Source organism: Cupressus sempervirens, chromosome 8, assembly GCF_028749045.1.
Source record: "Cupressus sempervirens isolate cs-2001-9-10 chromosome 8, ASM2874904v1, whole genome shotgun sequence".
Taxonomy (NCBI): domain Eukaryota; kingdom Viridiplantae; phylum Streptophyta; class Pinopsida; order Cupressales; family Cupressaceae; genus Cupressus; species Cupressus sempervirens.
This window is the reverse complement of record NC_143125.1, coordinates 441,138,614-441,160,726: the sequence shown is the minus strand read 5'-3', so window position 1 is coordinate 441,160,726 and position 22,113 is coordinate 441,138,614. Positions and strand designations below refer to the sequence as shown.

Sequence of the window (22,113 nt, the reverse complement as noted above, 5' to 3'; positions counted from 1 at the left end):
CAAGATAAGCCTTCTCCCTTAGAATCTCCAACCATGCGTGGCACTAGCGATCACTACTACTGACTCCTCTTCTGGTCCAACCGTTTTCATTCACCTAGACTGCGCCTTACCCCCAATCTTCATCAAGTGTGCACACACCCAATTGCCTTAACATACACCTCCTACGGAATAGAAGTAAATGTCAAACCACCGTGGTTCTACTTCCTTTGCTAGACCATGCAAGCATCCTCGAGCTCCAAGCTCTACTCTTATTCAACTCAAGCTGCTCTGTCCAGATCACTCTCTGATACCAACTCATTTCCAACACTACAACCCAAAATGACCACCAACACCTGTCTATCGATTCACTTCCAGAACATTGTGCATCCCCTAGTACTTAAACCTTCCAAATACTGTGTACCGAACACAATCCTACACCAAACTATACCAACTGACTCCTAAATCCACTTTCCCAAGTCATCACATTCAACCTTGGCACCAGGCCTTCTGCTACACTACTCTATTTGACTATTGACCGAACCTATAGCATGCCACTATAGCATCCAACTCATCCTTAGCACCTCAACCCAGAATGCACCCGACTTCTGTTTGCCAATACACCTCTAAAACCTTATAACTCCTCAATATTTGCATCCTATCCTCGGATACGACTCACATGTACCTAAGTTGCAACTTTACGCCTCTCTGCATTCACTCGACAGCCCAAATTCTTCACCTCGATGATGCACTTCACATCAACCTACACTTTACAATAGCATATCGCCCAACTTACCAATTCATGACACTATTACCTAGCCTACTCTCGTAGCTTCCAAGCCAACCTGCCACACCATCAACCCACACTTCATCGCTCCATGCAGTTACTTCATTTCACCTCGAACCCACACCATGTAAGTTCTACACCACTGCCCCAAGCAACCCAATTGTTGTACCTCAGATCTGCAATATACAAATCCACTCTATACCACATCTTGTGGCCTAAACCAATTCTCCTCATGCCCCATGCCAAATGAGTCCCTACACCTCACTATACCATACAATCCATTTTCCAATCTACTCCAAGCAGCCCCTTGATCTCACCTCAGATAATGTCTCGCACACTATCACCATACCAAATGGCCCCAAACATTCTCTACAAATGAACTTGCCCTATGCAAGCCCACACCTCACCGCTCCATGCAACTACTTCATTTCACCTCGAACCACACCATCTAAGTTCTATACTACTGCCCTAAGCAGCCCAATTGTTGTACCTCAGATCTCCACTATACAAATCCATTCCATACCACACCCTATGGCCCAAACCAATTCTCCTCAAGCCCCATACCAAATGAGTCCCTACATCTCACTATACCATATAGTCAATTTTCCAATCTGCTCCACACAGCCCCTTCATCTCACCTCGGATAATGTTTCACACACCATCCTACTCCACATTGAGGTTGACCACCGTAGCCACCTTGGAGTCCAACTTTTTACTCCTCAATATTGTGCCAAACAACTCCTATGCCTCACTACTCCTTGCGACCCATCAATTTCACCTCGGAACTGTGCCAAACAGCTCCTACACCACACTGCTCCTCGCAGCCCATCTGCACGTTGGTCTTAAATGTACCTGACACTGCCATCTTCACTTAAGTTACATTCTGATGAACCTACAACACCTTGTTACACCATGTCCATCACTGCATTATGGTCTTGTGACACCACGCCACATCTCAACTACCTAAGCCAAGTTCCATTGTTTGAACCACTTCCAACAATGTCGATATCAACTCACCACAAGTTGCATATCTATTTGACCATCTCCTTTATATCCTTGATGCCAACCTCTATGAGTTGGTGTTATAACCCAAAGCCAATCTACCAAAGATTTTTGCTCAAATGCCAACTCCCTATGAGTTGGAACAACCCAAAGCCACACTTGTGTGCACCCAACTTCGCAACACAAGCCCATTAGATACTCCTCATATCGGCACAAGGCCTTACCTACACCACACTAGTGTGCACCCAACTTTGCCGCATAGAACCAAACTCTTAGTTTCATCTTGCAAATCAACAGCCCCTTCCACAATGGTTCAAAAATTCCAAGAAATGAAGTGGACTTGATTTGAAGATTTAAACTTGAATCCCTAATTGCTTGACGAATTCTATTAGAGTGACTGGCATAAAACTTGCTATGCACCAAAAGAGTGATTTTGCTCTGCTAGGATGAAACTTCATTAACATGCTACAATACTAACAGCATAACCATTATATGCTCTAACCAATCCTTAGTATCAAACAAAGATAGTTTAAAAGTAGGGAGGTAAAAACCTAATAATTCCACTCAAAGTACAACTCAAAATTCTCATGTCTTGGAAATGTGCCTTGACCACTGTCCAATTGATTTCCAAAATACAGAGAAATCTTCACAACAACATAAGAAAAGCCACAAATTGAATTATGCTTCTATAACTAACTGATAGAACCACCCCCACAAGTTCTTTCTCATGCCATGCATAAGAACTCCTCCAAAATGATGTCAAGACAAGAAGTAATGTCAAGGTTTCAGACACTGTCGAATTCTGTAAGGTCACAATGACCACACTGGCCAAGAGTTGTTCACATGCAGTAGCCCAAAGCAAAAAGGCACCCTGGTACAAACAAGTCAATTATATAGGCTTGTTCATGACATGATGCTTCTTCACGGAGGATGTTGTTTCATTCTTTCTTCTTTTTTTTGAGATTCCCAATAGCTACAACTTTTCAATAGCTCCAATATTAATTCCTTGTTCCAGCTCTATTCTTTTGCTGCAAATATTGGGCATCTTCTTCAACGTTGATGGTCTCTGAAACAGAATATGCACAAGTGGAAGTACTGAAGTTAAATGACTCACAATAACGAAATACCTCCAATTAAATCTTTCACAGCAACCAAACGGAAAATATAAATTTTATTCATCCCTTGAATTAAATCACGAATATCGCCCCATAGTCTTATGACCTTTAGTTGACCAAAATAAGTTACACAACAATAGATATACTATAATCAACCGAAGAATTAATCCCAATCTCCAAGTATAGTCGCCACTTTAGATTTGATATCTTCGAGAATATGGAAATAGAAATGACTAGAATAATTGCTGGGTCCCAGAATAAATTATATTCAAAAGTTTCAAAATTCCTTGCCTATACATTTCTATGCTCTTAATTAGCATAAGTTATGAATATCACAATGATGACCCAGGTAAGAAATATATCGCTCAACCTCAGAAATGAATGTCCAAAAATATTATTTGCAATACATTCACGGTAATTATATATTCAAAACATAGAAGAATGGAATGTTCTTGTTTTGAGTGCCTGAAGAACCTTCAGCGGCCCCCACATTTTAATTATTATTGCCCAAAGTTATATTTTTGGGTTAATACTATGGTCTTCATCAAATATGCGCCCAATAGGATTAAGGACAAACATAGTTTTATTAATTGCCTGTGCTCTTTGTAAATGAAGTTTAAAACGTAGCTTCAAGAAAAAAAATCACACTCCACTTCGCCAGATATAATCCTCAAACATTCAATAGACCAAGCCCCAATTATTAATCATTGCAACTTTGATAATAATCTTCTGCTAATAAATTTCTTATGGCAAAAATTGAATGGACCCCACAAGAAATAATAAATATTGCCCAAGAAGCAATATTTAATTATTGCCAGGTGTGAAGCTTATTATTTCTGAGAACCCAAGAATTCCTTTATTTTAAATAATTGTGTTCAAGAAACTTTCCTTTTTGATACCCGTGACCAATTCTGATATCAAATCGTTTATTTCTTTGCAAATACAAATACCTTAATTCTGTGCATATTATCAACTGTGAAAATCTCTCACTAAGAAAACGCGCAAATTGTGAAGTGTTATTTATGAAACTTCACAGGCTAGCACGGCAACCAAATCTAATACCACTATAGTTTCAAGCCCGAATATTTAACCCAATTTCTCACGCCGAATTCTCAGAAAAGTGAACAGATAATTCATTCAAAAACTTTCAGATTTAATTAGTAAAATATCAGCAAATAACAGTCTCAGAATTTCTATTTCATTCCACTTTCAGCAGTACGTGTAAAATACCAGCAACGATGTGTTTTCCCAAATGAATATCACAAACAAACTCTTCAGTAAAATAACATTCAGCTCCAATCATAAACACAGACATCTATCAGATTGGAAAATAAGGGATAAGTGTAAGCACAAGTGAGACACTTGAAATGACGTCTCCCCACTGACAATGGGTTCTCATTCATTCTATTCTAGCTAGAAAATTTTCATCCTCATAATGGTTGAACTTGAGCTTTCAATTCTTCAAGAGAATAAATCTGAAAATCCAATCCAATATCTAGGCATGCTCAAATGAATCAAACTTCCCTCTTTTGATGGCCAATGCAATGACTCTTCATTTTCTCATGCCTATCTCTTCATCTTTTGTTCTTCTAAGTAAAATGTAATTTGCCACTTAAAAGAAATAAAGGCAATTTAAAATTAAAGTGACTTATATATGTATGTCTTAATTTAAAAGTCACTTGATTAGATAATATTGAATCTTTTCGCATTAAAAAATAGCCAATCAAACTCAAAACAACATGTGTGATAGCTCATTGGAAAGGTCTCAGCGAGATACTCCAAGTCCAATACTAAAATGCATAATCATAGAACCCTTCTGACTCCCTACAAATAGCAAGTATCCTAGAACCCTTGCTAAATCTCACACTGCTCCCTATAAAGTTTTGGTTAGCCCACAAGACCATAGTAAAAGAGAGTTAACGACGCATCACAACATAATAGCTAGCAAAAGGGGACATTAAACTATAGGAGAAGGAATTGGATATTTAAGACCTGTTTACATCATTGAAAAAAGATGTTTCAGTTTTAACACCCTAGGACACATAATGTTACTGGGGGACTTCAATGCTAGGACAGCTAATAATCAATAATTACAACTGAGTAGTAGTGAAAAAGAAGGAATAATTCTTTATGGTTGGAAGAATGTAGCAATCAATCTTGGATTAGTGCTTCAGATGATGGTAATGGGGTTGTCTCACATTTTGGAACAGAATTATTGGGGTTATGAAGTTTGTTTGGTGTGGTTATCTGCAACACCATGAGAGGTTGGCCAACTTCAGAGGGTATCACGTGCAAAACACATAATGAACAAGGTGTGGTAGACTATGTAATTTTCTCATAAAATGGTAAACCTTACAGCTAGAGTAGAGTTTGACATTGAAGTATGCCTTATAGAGATGATAAAGAATCACATGCCTCTATTTGTTAAGTTGGACTTCACCTCAAATAGTCTACACAATAAACAAGAGCTACACATTCAAAAGAAAGTGGCTAACAAAATCACAATCCTCAAAGATCAAGAAAACAGGGACATCTTCAATGTTGTGCTTAAAAAACAATTTCAAGAAGTAAATAACTTCTTGGCAGATGAAAAGGTCAATGAAGAATATGGTCATGTCCGTGGTAGTTTGCTGATTCCTACAATCCAAAAAGTTTTAAGTGCATGTTAAAGGTCATACAGTAAGAAGAGGGCTACAAGTATTTTTCTAGCAAATCCATAGTACGATGAGGAATATAAAGGTAACAAAAAGATCTATAAAAGGGAAAGACTTAAGCAAATAAATCAAGAAGCAGTATGCAAAATCGATCCAAGCAAAAAAAAGTGTATGGAAAGACAAAAAGGGAAGAGTTAGTCTCCCTTGAATAACACAATCTCAAAATGTTTTGGAAGGAACTACACCAAGGGAGAAAACAAATCGAAAACATTATTTCAAATGCACAGTGGTTAGAATATTACAAAGTTACTATATGAACAAACACAAGAAAACACTCCTCCCATAGTGAATACATCAAAGGAATTCTTCAGAGTGGATGATATCAAACTAGGAATAAAGAAATTGGCAAATTGTAAAGCTAGTGACATTGATGGGCTTCAAGTTGAATTTTCAAAATAGGAAGCAGTACTCCTTGCACCTCATATAATAGGAATCTTCAATAGTGTCATTTGAGATGGTTTATCGACGGATTGGACAACTAATTTGGTTGTTCCCTTCTATAAAAGTGGAGATATCATTAATCCATTTAACTACCACACTATTATGGTCAACCCCCTTTTAGCAAACCTTTTGGACGCATGATAGAACATAGAGTCAGTAGTTGGGTAAACAGTGAGGGAAAAAGAGCAAGAGGGCAAGTTAGTTTTAGACCTAGACATTGCACCATTGACCATTGCATCACTCTTCAACATTTCATAGAGAAAATACGGGACAATCAAGGGAAACTAGCATATAGAAAGCCTTTGCCATGGTGCCTAGAGACGAGCTATGGTACGAAATGGAAGAAATGGGTAGCCCTAGTGAGTATAGAGAAGCAATGCATAGATTATATGAGTGTTAGAGCCAAAATCAGAACTAGTGAAGGAATGTCCAAATGTTTTTGGTAGTGACATTGGCGTTAAGCAAGGATATCCTTTATCACACCTTGTTTGGATTAAATACTGATAAATTAGAAACTTAATTAAACAAAACAAATGGGGAAGGTATTCAATTGGCTGAGTATGTACTAAGCTACTTTTGTACATGGATGATCTTATCTTATTATAACTCAAAGATTAAGAGATCATTTAAGGGACTTAGAACAATTTTGTCAAGAGGTAGGGATGCATGTGAATATTACAAAAATCAAACTCATTATTTCCTCTTTTAACGAGGAAAGAAAAGTATATTACCTTCATTTTTGAAGGCTTGGAAATTGTGAAAGAATACAAGTATCTTGAGATTGACTTTCATTATAAGCTCAGTTGGGAGACTTGGAGCAAAAATGATAAAGAGGGATGGAAAGCTTCATATTTACTCCAAAATAGGTGCAAAAAGAAAAAATATTGGGATTGGAAAACCAAAAAACACTTTTTGGATTTGCTGATCACACCAATGGTTGCGAAGTTTGAAGGCAGCATGTCAAACTGTGGATGGAGACAGCAAGAGAGATTTCAGAAACACCTAATAATGAGAAGGCTCAAAGTTAAAACCTCCACGCATATAAAATTATTTTTAGCAAAGGCTAACACTTTTCCATCTGAGGCATCAGCGATAGTTTGGCTCCAAAGCTATTTAAAGAAGGTTAAACCATAGGTAGCCAATGCTGGCCAAAAATTATAAAAGAAGAGGATCATGATCATAGAAAGAAAACTTGGATGGAACAAAATAAAATGTGGTTGAATAAATGTCACACCAAGCTACATGAGTGGCCTAATACAAATGGGAAAATAAATAAAAATTGTCATAGAGAAGTTTTAGAATGCCAATGTGGATTAATAACATTGGTCGGAAAAAGGTTTACTACATCCAACAGTTTACCCCACCATGGGAGGATGGAGAGAAAGCATATTTAGGAACAGCTATTAAAAGGAAAGCAAGGTTATTAGGGGAACAACTAAGAGCAGGATCGCATCATTTTAGGTGCAAGATGAGTAGATGGAAGAGGCCCAAAGAGATATGGGAGGACAGAACTTGCATGTTCTCCAAGATGGGTGCAATTGAGACAGAATAGCACTTTCTCACTGGATGTGCAGCATGTGTCAATATTCATAGTATATAATTATCTCAAGGCCAATAACATGCACAGTTTATTTAGAGAGGCTAAGATCAAACAAACTGCTATTTTTTCTTGTCAAGATTAATAACAAGACGTCAGACATGAAAAGAAGTATGAACATAGTTTCAGGTTGTGAGCTTTCTTGTCCGTTTGACAGTTCAATCTTGTAGACGTCATCAAGATCATTCATTCATTCATTAGATAGATGTCTATAAAGAAAATGGACATTAGCCAAATTAAAGAATATGGAAATTCAGAAGCGCAAATGAAAGCCAATGAAAATTCCAAACGCCAAACTAGAGAATATGGAAATTTCAAATACTAAAAATTAAAGAAAATAAAATTTCAAATGCACTAGGACGGAAGCAACCTGTGCTGCAGAAGTTAGACATCCAATACTGAAAAGTAGGCTCTGATATCTGAACCTCTACCGCAGATCGATCCCACGCCCCCAAAGAATCAAACGTCTGGAATTCTTCATGGCTTAAGTGTGTACTAGAATTTGGATATGTGAGCAAAGAATGGGCATGGCATTGTGTGAACAACGGCCTGAGCGACCTCGAACGCTTCAGTTTCTCCAATTTGGTCACTGCCTCCTCCAACCACGCATTCCATTCCCCGCCCATTCTCCCTCCAATTGCACAGCTCAAATTACATGCATGCGTTTGGCGTTGAAGTGTAGAGTGGAGATGGAGACGAACGAATCGCCCTTCGAACCCCTTTAATACTGCCTTAGTTGATAAATGTTGCTACGGTTTAGCTACTTGATTCAATTTAATAAATGACATCTGCCGGTAAAATTAAATTAAATGAGAGTCACAAAATTATATGTGATAGACTTTCTTCAAAGGATTAGTCTATGCCGAGTTTGTCCCATTCTAATTCCAATTTGGCAACAAGTCCTAATTGTGATATGAATATCAGGATTTAACTGTGTGATTTTGAGTCAAACTCAATGACCCATGAGGATATGATATGATAGATTTTAATGACGTCCATGACACTAAAGTAGTCTATGGGACCCATGCAATCACCCTCCTGAGTCAGGAGCGGAACTAGTCAGTTGTAAAGTTTTGGTTAACTTGTCTCTCCTTCTCTGAAGTTTGGTAATCAAATCCGTTGCTCTCTTCACTTGATCTTCCTCAAATAAATAGTTGAAGTCCTTGTTCTGCAGTATTTTTGTATAACCAGATCTGATGTCATTGTAAGCTAGGCAGTCTTTGACAAAGTGCTGCTCTGTCTCAACTATTCCCATATTACAAAATAAACATGTTATGTCTGCCCGCTCTTCCTTTGGAACTTGCCACCGACCAGTTTCACATCGCAACTGATGTGAACTAGTTCGAAATTGTGCCATCAACATTTTTGCTTTCCAATTAATAAGTGTTCTTATATAGGCCTTTTCATCATGACTAGAAGTGGGATTAAATTCTTTAATGTAATAAGATTTTTTTCGCCCTATGCGTCTTGTCCACAGAATATTGCGAAATTTTTCATTAACAAACTTTTTTATTTCTATAATGTTATACGAGCAAGTTTGGATGTTGATATCCCATTTTCGCATCCATTTGTCATTTTGCTTCATCCATGTGCTTTTCCGCCTCACAAGTTTTCCCTCTATGATCAACTTGGTAGTTTTTCATCGATGTTTCATGAGTAGTGATTCAACATGAATCCATCTCTCATGAGAATAAATGGAACACTTAGCACTCATTGGATCTAGGTGATGCTTACAGGGGTGAAGCACCGGGACTTCCCGGGAGGTCACCCATCCTAGTACTACTCCAGCCTGAGCGCGCTTAACTACGGAGTTTCCTCCATAGTTAAACCCAAAGCTTGCAACAATCCCAAGGTAAGGCTGGTCGATTGGGCATTGGGCTCCATCGCCAATACCTCTTGCACAATCCAAAAATAAAAATAATAAATAGTTTGGAATTAATTGTTTTACAAACATTTTCACCTTGCATTTTGTCGATTTTGACTTGGTCAACTTAGATTTGGGCATTGATTAATGGAAAAATTGAAGCTAATTATCTAATCCCATGGTTAATCTAACACATAGATGTATGCTCGAGATGAATGTCGCATTTCATTAGAAATCATAGTTATGTTAATAATGTTTCATGAGTATGATAATAATGATGCATATATTATTTTGTTATATAATCATAGTGACTTGTTAATATCAACTTAGATTTGGACATTGATTAATGGAAAAACTTAAGCTAATTATCTAATCTTGTGGCTAATCTAACACATAGATGTATGATCGAGATGAATGTCACATTTCATTAGAAATCATGGTTATGTTAATAATGTTTCATGAGTATGATAATAATGATGCATATATTATTTTGTTATATAATCATAGTGACTTATTAATATCTACTTAAGTTATGCTCATAAAATTACTGATGCATTTCGTTGTTGCAAGTGTCTGAGTGGTTGTAGGTTCATCGAGACGAGGGTGTGGTCGAGGTAGAGAGTGTTAACCTCTCGAAAGAGGATGGTCAGATAGCCCCTTAATGCCCGCATACACCACTTAGTTTTAATGTGATTTAATTTTTGTTGTATTTTATCTATTTCTCAGTCTCCTAAATGGTAATATGGTAGGATGGAAATATATCTAAGTTATGGATAGTTAGAAATTTAATTAGAGTTTGAATTGTGTGTCTTAGGTTTTGATTGATGTTATGATTGATAAGATAACTTGAGGATCATAGCATGATTCACCAAATAGACAACATTAATACTTTAAATTTATTTATTCTTGCTAAGCCAAAAATAGAGTACATGAAAGTTATTAACTATTCACTTAACCCTCTTACCCATTTTTCATTGGAGTAAAGAAGATATAATGAAAAAATTATTATTATTATTATTTTAAAGATGGAAATACCAAATTAGGTCAATTACACCCATGACGAGATAAAAGAATGAGTGATGGTGTGGGCGGTGAAGAAGGAAAGGGGCTGGAAAGAGAAATTCAAGAAGATAGAATCTTAGCAATTACCAGATTTTTCTTGAGAATGCATTGCTATTTTACTTAGGGTCCATGATTGTTAAGTTGTTTATTTATTGCATCATCAATGATTGCTAGATTTATTTGGTTATGTTTTAAATGTATCTACTTGTAAAAATCGAGCTAGTATGAAATGGAGAAGTTGTTTGCATAACATATCCTCTACCCCTTTTAAACTATCATCTATTTACCTAATGTAACAACAAGATATTGCATGGATTGTTTATTAGTTCTTGCGCCATCAGGCCCTTTTTAGCTAAACTTCTAAAGAACCAATAAATTGAGTGGGTTATATCACCAAACATTAGGAAGTATGGTGATTAGATTTCAAACCAATAGCAACGGTAGTTTAGATTGTAATATGTTCAAAAGGAATGAAACTTTGTTGTGAAAGTTGTTTTATACATTCTTTAAAGACTGCCAATACTTGGAATCAACCCAAAAATTACATTATGAATCTAGCTGAACACATTCAGGTGATTGTTTGATTTTCTCTTGAAAGTCTTTATGTTACTTAATCTTCTTAGGTATTGAACATGTTGATGGCCTAATTTTTCACCCACCAAAATTTTGAGAAAAACTTGTGAAAATCAAGTAGAAATTGTTGTATCATGCCTAGGGCTTTTGAAAATTCTGTTAACCATCATAAAAAACCCTAGGGCAAAAGTTTTGTCTTGATGTCAATTGAAGTTCATTCAAAATTAACTTGCAAATTAAAATAGGGATATATGAAAAATCTTATTTATATCTTTATATCCCTAAGTTTTTGAGCTAATATCGATTTTATATTTCATGACCTTTTGTATCTTTAAAGTTGCAACGTTGTGAAATTCTCTTTAATCACAACATCGCTCTGTTTTTTCCTCTAACCATGTTCAAGGTTGTGAGGAGACGAAATGGTCTATTCTCAGCTCAACATGGCTTCGTAGTGGTTACTGATAACATTCATGTTAGAGGTACGAATGAGCAAAACAATGAAAGCGCAAGATCACAAGTCATTTTTGGCTTAAGGGAATCCAAGTTGCAATGTTGCGATGAAAGGAAAAAGGCTAGTTTCAAATAGTCATCGCAAGGTCGCAGGCCATAAAGTATTGAGTATATTTTAAGTTGTGATTGTGTGAATAGAAGGAAATAGTTAACAAGTGAATCAATGCATGATCACAAATGGTTAGATAAACTATGAAGACAGAGTTGCGAGGATGCAAAAAGGTAGCAGTAGTTAAGAGTTAAGAGTAGTGCATCAATGCAAGTGGTTAAAGGAAACCTCAGGTTAGTGTAGTGAGGTTGTGAAAGCTTGCAATCACGCCTTCACAAGATTACTTGTTGAGTTAAGAGTTTAAAATATGAAACAACGATAAGAAGAAAACAATCAAGTTGAAGCCCTATTTGCATGATCAGTTAAGCCAAGAAAAAGAATTATAAGTTGTGAAACCACGAAAGATATCTAATAGTTAGAAGAAATTCCCATCGCTCTTTCACAAGTGTTTGAAGCAAAGTAACAAGTTAAGCTGCAATGGTGTGAAATGTAATCATGCAGTTAAGTTTTAGACCATTGCAACATTACTAAGGTTTATGATTGACTCGGAGTTAAAGTTACAAAGTGGTGAATATTGTTGATTGCACTGTAGTAAGGTTTAGCTGTAGTTACATCTTTGAAGTTGCAAGCTTGCAAAATGAACTTAGAATAGTTAAAGTTGAAAGTTAGTGCAAGATCACAAGGTTTTTAGAAATAGTTAAGATATTTACTATGAAGTTATGAAAAGAGGTGACATTTAGACAATGCAGAAATTGCATCTTCACATGGTTTCAATTGTTGTTAACATCTTAGGTTTCGAAGTAGCGAAGAACTGTTGATCGCACTTTTGCAAGCTTTCAAAGACAGTTAGATTGTTAAGTTGTGATGTTGCGAAAGATGAAGTAGCAGTCAAAGAAAATGCTTAGTGCAACATCACACAGTTAAAATATACATCATGACTAGCAATTGCAAGGGAGCGATAAGGTAAATATATGAAGCATCGCATTGTTGCTAGCAAGAAAGATGTCAAGTCCCAAATTGTGGCGAAGATGTGAAATGGTGAATAAAATCTCATTGCCAAATCACAATAGTCAGAAGGGAAAAGTGGAATGAAGTGTGAAAAAGCGAACAAAAGGAATCACATCCTTGTAGGCCAGGCCTAGTGGTTAAAGAAAAGAGATGTATGGTTGCATAATAGTGAGAAAAGCCCTATTTGCATGGTTGTAGTTAAAAACAAAGAAAGAAAAGGAACTATGGCGAAGCAACGAAAAGATGGTAATCGCATCATCGCAACTCTCAGTTATTAAAAAAAAGACAGTTTTCAATGGTCATGTCTGAGCTGGATAGAAAAGGGATGACTTGGATGTACAAAATGTGAAAAAGTGTAGATTTTTCCAACTTTTTGAGAATTGATAGTGTTGGTGTAAATAAGTATTTACTTATTACACTTTACTTAATTTTACTTAGGTTAATGCATTATTTTATTATTATGCATTGTTTTATTATTTCTTAGGCAAGACACTTAGGATTTTGTGTACTCTTATGAGTTGTCATGTTGACAACACTGGAGTAAGCAACTCTAATTCAACACATGGTGTCTACAACACTGGAGTTTGCATAATTAACTGAGTTTTCATGTAGACAACACAATTATTCACAGTCCTAATTTAGCATATGGTGTCTAAAACATAATTTTGCATGCTATACCTTTGTAGGCTTATCCTCTCATCATCACACTTACTCTTGTGCTTAATGAAGGATAATCCACACTTGGTGGACATGTGCCTAGTTGTATGACTTATCATGTTCCTGTTTCCTAGGCATTCTAGAAGCATTACTGAGGCCTTTATATACAAGCACTCCTAGTGTACTTACACATTGAATGAATATCATATTGTCATCCTGGTCATACTTTTTTGGTATACTGTTGTGCTTGTGCTTGAGTTCCTTGGTCTTGGGTGAATTTTTCCCTAAGGAAAATTCTTACATGGTATCAGAGCTGAAGGAGATTCTCTTCACATAACCGTACGAGACCATTCTTGCTTCAGCACCTCGACCCATATCTGGAGAATCCACAGAGGTTGGGAGTGTCTAGAGCCAAAGCGGACCTCGCCATTGCATCTGGAGTGTCGATTCGGTGAAAATTGACTATAAATTTTCCTATGTTGGGACAAAGTCAATTTTGAGGCTTTTTTTTTTGCAAACTGGCACCCGAAGGCCTCAATTTGCAAATCTGATATGATCTATTAAATCTGCGCAAGTAGTTTGTTTAGATCTACAATTATTTTCAAATTTTTGGAATTTTATTTTTTTTAAATCACCCAGTAGGGCCTGCAGAGAAAAAAAAATTGCGGGTACTAGGCAGTGACACCGTAGCCCTACACGAAATATTCCTTCCACAGAATATTCCAACTAATCGGCAGTCTCAATTTCCATTTATAATTTTTTGTGGGCTAGCAACACAAATTCGACGAGCATCATTGAAAATTGGGATCAACAGGCGGCATCAGTTCAGAGACCTGGTGACTTATTTATTTTACTTTTGTGGTGTTTTCTTTTTAAACACCCAAAGGGGTGTTCCCATTATCAATGTGGGATTAAACCACCCCTTTTTGGCAACCCCTACAGTAATACTCACCCACCAGAAAACACCCAAACTTTGTCGCACAGTCTCCCTTCGACACGATATTGAAATTCTTCGGCCTGTTCAAAGATCACCAATGCCGCTATTTGCAATGCCCGACGCTTGACATTCTCTGGCATCAAGTTTTACTTTTTGGAAGCAGCATCTGAAACATTCTGGCTGCATAGTCACCATCTGACATGAGGTGCAACACCTATGCCTTGAGAATCACCCACTTGGCAAATCGATAGTAACCCTCTCATGTAGAAACCTTGACACGTGTACCTGCCACATAGGCATTCTAGACACGTGAACTGCCCAATCATTTGTTGCATCATTGCAACATGTCAAACAAGTTGTACATTGCCTAGCCAACGCCATCCATATTGATCATATGTTCCATATGGTACGACCATATCTAGTTAGCAAGCTATATGCTGACGACATCTAACACATCACCCAAGCGACTATTTTTTGCTAACATCAATAGTTTACTATCTTAAAATTGATGGTTGTATGATCGTCGTCTATAGGCAAAATAGAACTATTATGATGGTTGTTTGATCGTCAAATTTAACCTCGACTTTTGCTGATCAGACCCCTCTCCAGATTCATTTTTGATTTGACAGTCCAACTTTGGGAGGCCATATCTCAATCATCCAGGCTCCAAATCAGGTGCAATTTTTTTTATTTTGGCTAAAATTTCCTAAACTTTTTAGTGGTGCAGTTTTTTCTAGTTTTGGTGCATGGATTTGTTAGAAATTGCATCTTTTGGTGACTATACCTATCCAATCCTACATTTTGCAACTTCAAAAGCTCTATACGAGCTCATCTGGACTCAAAACTAGGTTGCATTTCTTTTAAAGTGCATTATTTTTCAACTACTTTCTAGATCTGCAATCAGATTGTAAGGTTGTGTGGACAAAAGTATCACTTTCAGAATTAGGTCCTTTTCTGCATTATAATGCCTTGATATAACTTCAAAATTATTGTATATCTGAGATACATTGTAATGTTCTAGTTTTGAACTTTATAAGGAGGTTGTAAAAAGGCAAAATCAGAAGTCCACTAAGACCAAAATTGGCAAGTGGCTATTGTAAATGCACTACATATAAAGTGCCAAAAGCATCTTTTTTGGGGGGTTTCTTTATTGAGTGAAAGGGGGGGTGTTACTTGGTGTTGTGTTCCTCTTTTCCTGTTGTTTTCTTTCATTTCTTGCATCATGGGACATTTCAAGTTTTTAAAATTAACACTAGATAACTATGCTACATGACTTGATGATTGTGGGAGTCTTACTAAAGATGAAAGGTTGACCTATCTCATTCATAATAAGTTGCCATCTGAGTACTCCACATTTGTTTCTTCTTACAACACCGCAAAGACTACATTAGGGGCTGCCTATCAGAAACCCGTTTTTGATCGTTATGTTGAACTATTGGATGAAGAAGAAAAGAAGTTGCAATCAATGGATAAATAACACACAAGAGGATACAAAAAAGACATCACCACCATCAAATCAAAAAATCAAGTCTTCCTCGAATTCAAACAAGAAGGGGGACAGTAATAAGGAGAAGAAAAAGTGTGCTTATTGCAAGAAGTTGGGTCATGATGAACATGAGTGTTATCATAAAAAGATTGATGAATTAACAAACATCATAAAGAAACACAATGTTCCACTACCTAATGCTTATAAGGAGAAAGGATCTTCATCTTCAGATTCAAAGGGCAAAGGGCAAGCACTTCTGGCAAACTCAAGTTCTTTAGTGGAATGGATTCTTGACTCAGGTGCCTCATATCATATGGGTTCTTCAAATGGAGACTTTTCTTCATTGAAGCAGTCTAAGGTACGACACATCTTTGTTGGAGATAATACAAAAGTGGAAGTTGAAGAGAAAGGACATGTGGAGATGGAAAATGGGGAATTCAAAGACATTCTCTATGTTCCTAACCTAAGCTCTAATCTCCTCTTAATTTACCAAATTACCCACATTGGAGATGGAAATAAAGTTTAGTTCCTTCTTGATTCAGTAATGGTGCGCACTCTCAAAGATTATTCATTGGTTGCAGTGGGGAAAGTTAATCATGACACAAGGTTGTATTCTTTCTCCCACTTTGTGCCTAAGTCTCCTTGACATGCCTTGTTGACTCAATCTCATCCACAAATCAAATTATGGCATGAGTAGTATGGTCATCTTGCCTTTCACTATCTTCATCAACTTTTCTCACAAAACATGGTCAAAGGTCTACCTACAGTCAACTTTTGTAAGGGTGAATGTTCAACATGTTCAGTGGATATGCATCTAAAGGAGAAGATTGATAAAGGGAAGTCTTCAAGAACATGAGTTGTTCTTCGATTGGTTCAAATGGTACTAGCAAGGCCTTTTGCAGTGACATCAGTCAATCGGAGTCACTACATACTCACTTTCATTGATGACTTTTCATGCTACACATGGATCTACTTTCTTCATTCATCATAAGAATGAAGTGTTGGAAAAGTTTCTAGCCTTCAAGAGTCATGTTGAACAACAATCAAGGATAGCCATCAAAGTTCTTCAGATGGACAATGAAAGCAAATATGTGAACACAAGACTTAAAGACTTTCGCAAACTTGAGGGTATTGATCTTCATAATCCACTAGCATTCAATAGGCATAATACAGATGTTGCAACACTGAGGTTACGAACTCTTAAGTCTATGGTAAGTTGCATGATACAAGCCAATTCTCTAGATCCATCACTTGAAGTCAAAGCTATAAGTAGTGCCAATCACATACTTAATAGGTCTCCTCATAATGCCTTAGATGGAAAGACTCCTTTCGAGGCATGGTGCGGTAGAAAACCAGTTGTGAAACACTTCAAAGTCATTGGTTGTCCAACATGGGCAAACATATCTTCCAAGGAATGCAAGGCACCACAACCAAGGCCTTGTACTTTCATCGGATATGAAGAGAATGTTTAGGCATATAGACTTATGGATCCTAAGAATCATGAGATTTTGGTAGAGAGGGATGTACACTTTGAGGAAAGTTCACCCATCTTATCCTCTAATCCTCTTTGCACTTCATACGTTGTGGAAACTGATAGTGACACCAGCAATAGTGGTTCAACAAACTCATATATGTGGGATCCTATTGATAGATGTAGGGAAAGGTCACATCATCAGCACATTCCACATGCATAAATTGCCACAATGATAGATCCAACACATCAAGGTACACCTAGTCTTCTAGCTTAGCATCAGTGGATGACTTCTTGATAGGTATTTCAGGTTTGTTTATGGAGCCATACATAGTAGATTTGGGAGACATCATTGATGATATACATCTTCTCTTTGATGAAGAAGATCCTTCTTCAGTTGTTGCGAGGGCTCACTCTAACCCTCATGTCCATTCTCTACATGATCACTCTTCACAGGTTGATATGATTGTGGATTCTTATGTACAATAGTTGTAGGAGGTCTCTTTATCATTTGAGGAGATAGTAGGTTCTTTGGGACAGGTTCTACATCCATCCTTGCTAGATTTGGCATTGTTCTTTTCAACAGCATTGGAAGGGGCAACAGTTAGTATCGACACAGGGACAGTTGAGCAGGTTTCAGAGGCATCATTGATCATTGGGATTCTTTCTACACATTGGGGAAGCATCTCATATTTACCTATGATATTGTTTCTTCCAAAGGGGAGGAACATTATTTGGCAGTCATGGATCGGCTTCTACATTGGAGTAACTATCATTGATCGACATTCTTCATTTGGGGGGAGGGGGGGCTACCTTGTCCCTGTTCTTCTTCTTTTTTATAGGGGGATTTTTTTTTCTTATGAGGTTTTGTCCTTCTCATACTTCTCTTTTGTATATACTTGATGTATCTCATTATGGGAGGTTTTGATTACTCCATCCATCCATGCATCTTGTTTTTTCATCTCTCTTTTTGAGGGAGGGTTTTTCCCATGAGGTTTTCCCTCTTTCTCCACTTTATGGGAGATTTCAGTGCATTATGTACATGGGTACCTAACATGGCCTAATAGTTGGGACCCATCTTGAATTTCATCCTAACTTTTAGAAGCTTAAGTGCATTCCCCTAAGTTACACTTAAGGGGGGGTGTTGGTGTAAATAAGTATTTACTTATTACACTTTACTTAAGTCTACTTAGGTTAATGCATTATTTTATTATTTCTTAGGTGAGACACTTAGGAGTTTGTGTACTCTTATGAATTGTCATGTTTGGAGTAAGCAACTCTAATTTAGCACACGATGTCTACAACATTGGAGTTTTCATAATTAACTGAGTTGTCATGTAGAAAACATAGTTATTTGCACTCCTAATTTAGCACATGTTGTCTACAACATAATTTTGTATGCTACACCCTTGTAGGCTTATCCTCTCATCATTGCACTTACTGCTATGCTTAATGGAGGATAATCCATGCCTAGTGGACATGTGCTTGGTTGTATGACTTATCATGTTGCTGATTCTTAGGCATTCTAGAAGCATTACAGAGGCCTTTATATATAGGCACTCCTAGTGTACTTACACATTGAATGAATATCATATTGTCATTCTGATTATACTCTTTTGGTCTATTGTTGTGTTTGTGCTTGAATTCCTTGGTCTTGGATGAATTTTACCCTAAGGCAAATTCTTACAAATAGGTTTTGAAGTGTTCCAATTTTAAATGTCATCAATATCATGCTCTTGTTGCAGAGATAGATAAATTTTGAAAGACATGGAGGTTTTCATTACCATTCACAAAATTATTTGAGTTTTTAGAGTGAATTTGAAGTTGCAAAGTGTTTCAAAGTAATCTTCCAACATATAGCATTCACAATTGACTAAATTGTTTGAAGAAATGGCTCAACAAGAAGGAAAATTAATTGCACAAGCACATATTGAAGAATCAACTTCTCAAACAAAAAGCCCTAGCTTGTTTGTTGAGAAATGGATATATATTCTTCCTAGTTCTAGCAATGCACAAGCTACGAATGATCATGCTTCTAGAGATCCATATGTGTTATGTAGAGATGTAGAGGTTCCAAACAGAAATGTATATGAATTTTTATGGTTCTTCTACAAGAATAGAACAGAGAAGGTTCCAGTCTGCAACCCTTGGGTCAGAAACTTGGGCAAGGTTATCATGTTAGAAGTATTTGTAGATGTTGATTTGGTGTAGGCTCTAATCAAATTCTACAATCTAGTAAGCAAGTCATTCCACAGAAGAGACAAAAGCATCTTCTTGGCCCTAGATAAAGAGACATTCATAGAGGCATTTAATCTGGGAGGCCCAATGACATTGCCTATTGATGTTGATGACCTAACTGAGAATTTCAAGAAACATAATAACTCTTATAGGGGTAGGGAAGTGTCAAGGCACATCCCTTAGTTCCATAAAGATAAGGGAGAAATTCGAAAGAAGATGAAATAGAAAAGATCATGCCTCTTGAGTTCTTCCAAAGATACTTCCAAAATATTGTCTTTGGTCTAAACAAGGTCCTAGGTTCATATGTTCATATAGAACCATGAATACCCTAGGAGGACATTATGTTATGGCTTTGAACATCCAAGACCCCAACACTAATGTTCGATATGATTATGTAGCATGCATAATTGACAAGATACATGAGGAGATCATTGTTGCTTAGCAAAGACAATTGGAGATTTTTGTATTCCCTCATTATTCTATGATCATTACATCTAATCTTATTCAAGAATGTTGATTCTTTTGATCAAAGCTTCTTCAATTCTACACAAGAGTGGGGAGAAAGGTTACTAGTACAGAGGTGGATGAGGGTATGGCAAAGACTCTACCCTTATTCAAATGTCATTTCTTTTTATAATGATTTTGTGCATCCTATGTTAAAAATGATAGGATTAGTAAATGAAAGAATTCCTAGAAGTGTTAGAAAGGTTGTTAAACCTAAAATGTGCTTTTATGTTGGAAAACAATTAACACATGATTGGGGAAGTGTCTTTTTGTTTGAAAAATACACTATTATCAGAATTTATGGTTGCCCTCATGAAATAACCCCTGCAGGTTATTAAATTCTTCAAACCACAAAAAACTCTATACTTCAGTTGTTTGACATTTCGTCAAACACTTTGCAAGCGAACTGTGATGACTCTTACACCGAAACCTTTGAAAAACAATACTGGACTGTGGAATTAAAAAAAAAAAAAATTGGCATTCACATGAAGAAGGAAAAATGTGATAATTTGCTAACAATAGCAAGTTCAATGAAAGTGATCAGTATTCTATAACAGGATTATTGATAACGATTTAATGGAAAATAAATATCAGGTCTGGTTCAAACACTAATTTTCTAAGAATAGATGATTTATATATATACCTTTTTACAACCAATTAGCGCAAAAGAACCTGAGTCCGAACCTCCATTTTAAAAGTTGATGGCAGATACTGTACTCAAGGCAGGTCCAGACTGGATTGTATTGCCTTTAGACTCGACCTTTTTTTTTTTTTTTTGAGGAAATCGTTTCAATAATTAGCCGGATTCAAACCCGCATCACTGTCCCCTACGATATAAATCTTTCCAACTCCACACGATTGCTAAGGTTGCTTCGAACGCTGAAGGAAGACGCCTAAAAATTATATATGGTAAGATGTTTCTTCCGCCCGATTCCCCTCAACCCGAGTTTTGCAGATGGACGGATTTGAATTTATTCCATCCTCTTTCTATTCTGCCTTCTATCGACTGTAGGTGATATTTGTTTGCAAGGGTTCAATGCAGACGCAACCAATACATTTTGATCATAACGCGAGCCGCATAACTTAACACTTTGCTGGCGTGGCTATGCTGTCTGCATGCGATTGATTCCAGGCGGTAGTTTACTAGCAACTTGATCAATAGTCACAAGGGTTCTTAGCTCCCTTCGAGCCCTCCAATTTGTCTCTGGTTAATTCCTTTTTCCTCTGACAAACACCCACAAAATTCGGCCTTAGGCCACAAAACTCTGCTCCAATGAAATGGCTGTGGTGCCACCTCCAATATTGCAATAATTCAAGTGATATTCCACACCCTCAAAATTGCTTATCAATGAGAGTTATCGTTCCCAAAGATAGTCTGAGAATTTGCAGACCAAATGGCTACAAATCGCTCCAAATGGAATGGAAATCAAATTCACAAAAACCGCTTGTCCAAATGGGTGCCTCATGTCCTCTATTTATTCACTTGGTTGAGAAGTTACCAAAAGTTTTTCGGAATTATCTTTTATAATGTACTTTTATTATAAAATTAAATAAATAACTTTATAAAGTTAAAGTACAACCTTAATTTAATATTAGAACAAGTAGGTCCCACTTGCTGAACTATTATTCTCCGAGAACAAAAATGTAATCATTTGGAAATAAAATGACTCTCTTTCCAGAATCATTTGCCTACGAGAGTCGTTAATAGGCAAATTCCTTGTTAAAGTTATGGTTACTAGAAAGGGGACATGACAGTCCGCCTGTCCTGAAATTGCTTGCCCTCAAGCAATCTCAAAGCTGGATGCTGCAAAATTGTTTCATTTTCCCAAGTAGCATCTTCAACTGGTAGATCTCTCCATTTGACCAAATATTCTCTGATTACTCTTCTGCGGAGCTGTTTTTCCCTGCTTTCTAGAATGAATTTCGGTACTAAGATCAATTTCCCTTCATCATCCAAGGGAGGTAATACTACAGAAGGTATCACATTCTATCCCAACGCTTTTTTGAGGCGTGATACATGAAACACATTATACACTTTGCTATCTGCTGGAAGCTCAAGCTCATAAGCCATTTCCCCTATTCACCTGGTGATCCTGAAAGGCCCATAATACTTAAGCTTAAG

At 36.9% G+C, this 22,113-nt stretch overlaps 1 protein-coding gene across 1 annotated transcript in view; it reads right to left on the bottom strand.

The window, feature by feature from the left end:
* BIOF (biotin F) overlaps positions 1–8,391 on the bottom strand; it is a 225,874-nt gene extending 217,483 nt beyond the window's left edge. The window contains exon 1 of the mRNA XM_089798013.1: positions 8,003–8,391. Within this exon, the coding sequence (XP_089654139.1) occupies positions 8,003–8,258 (256 nt within the window). The 5' untranslated portion in view covers positions 8,259–8,391. The remainder of the gene's footprint in view (positions 1–8,002) is intronic.
* Positions 8,392–22,113: the final 13,722 nt, after the last annotated feature.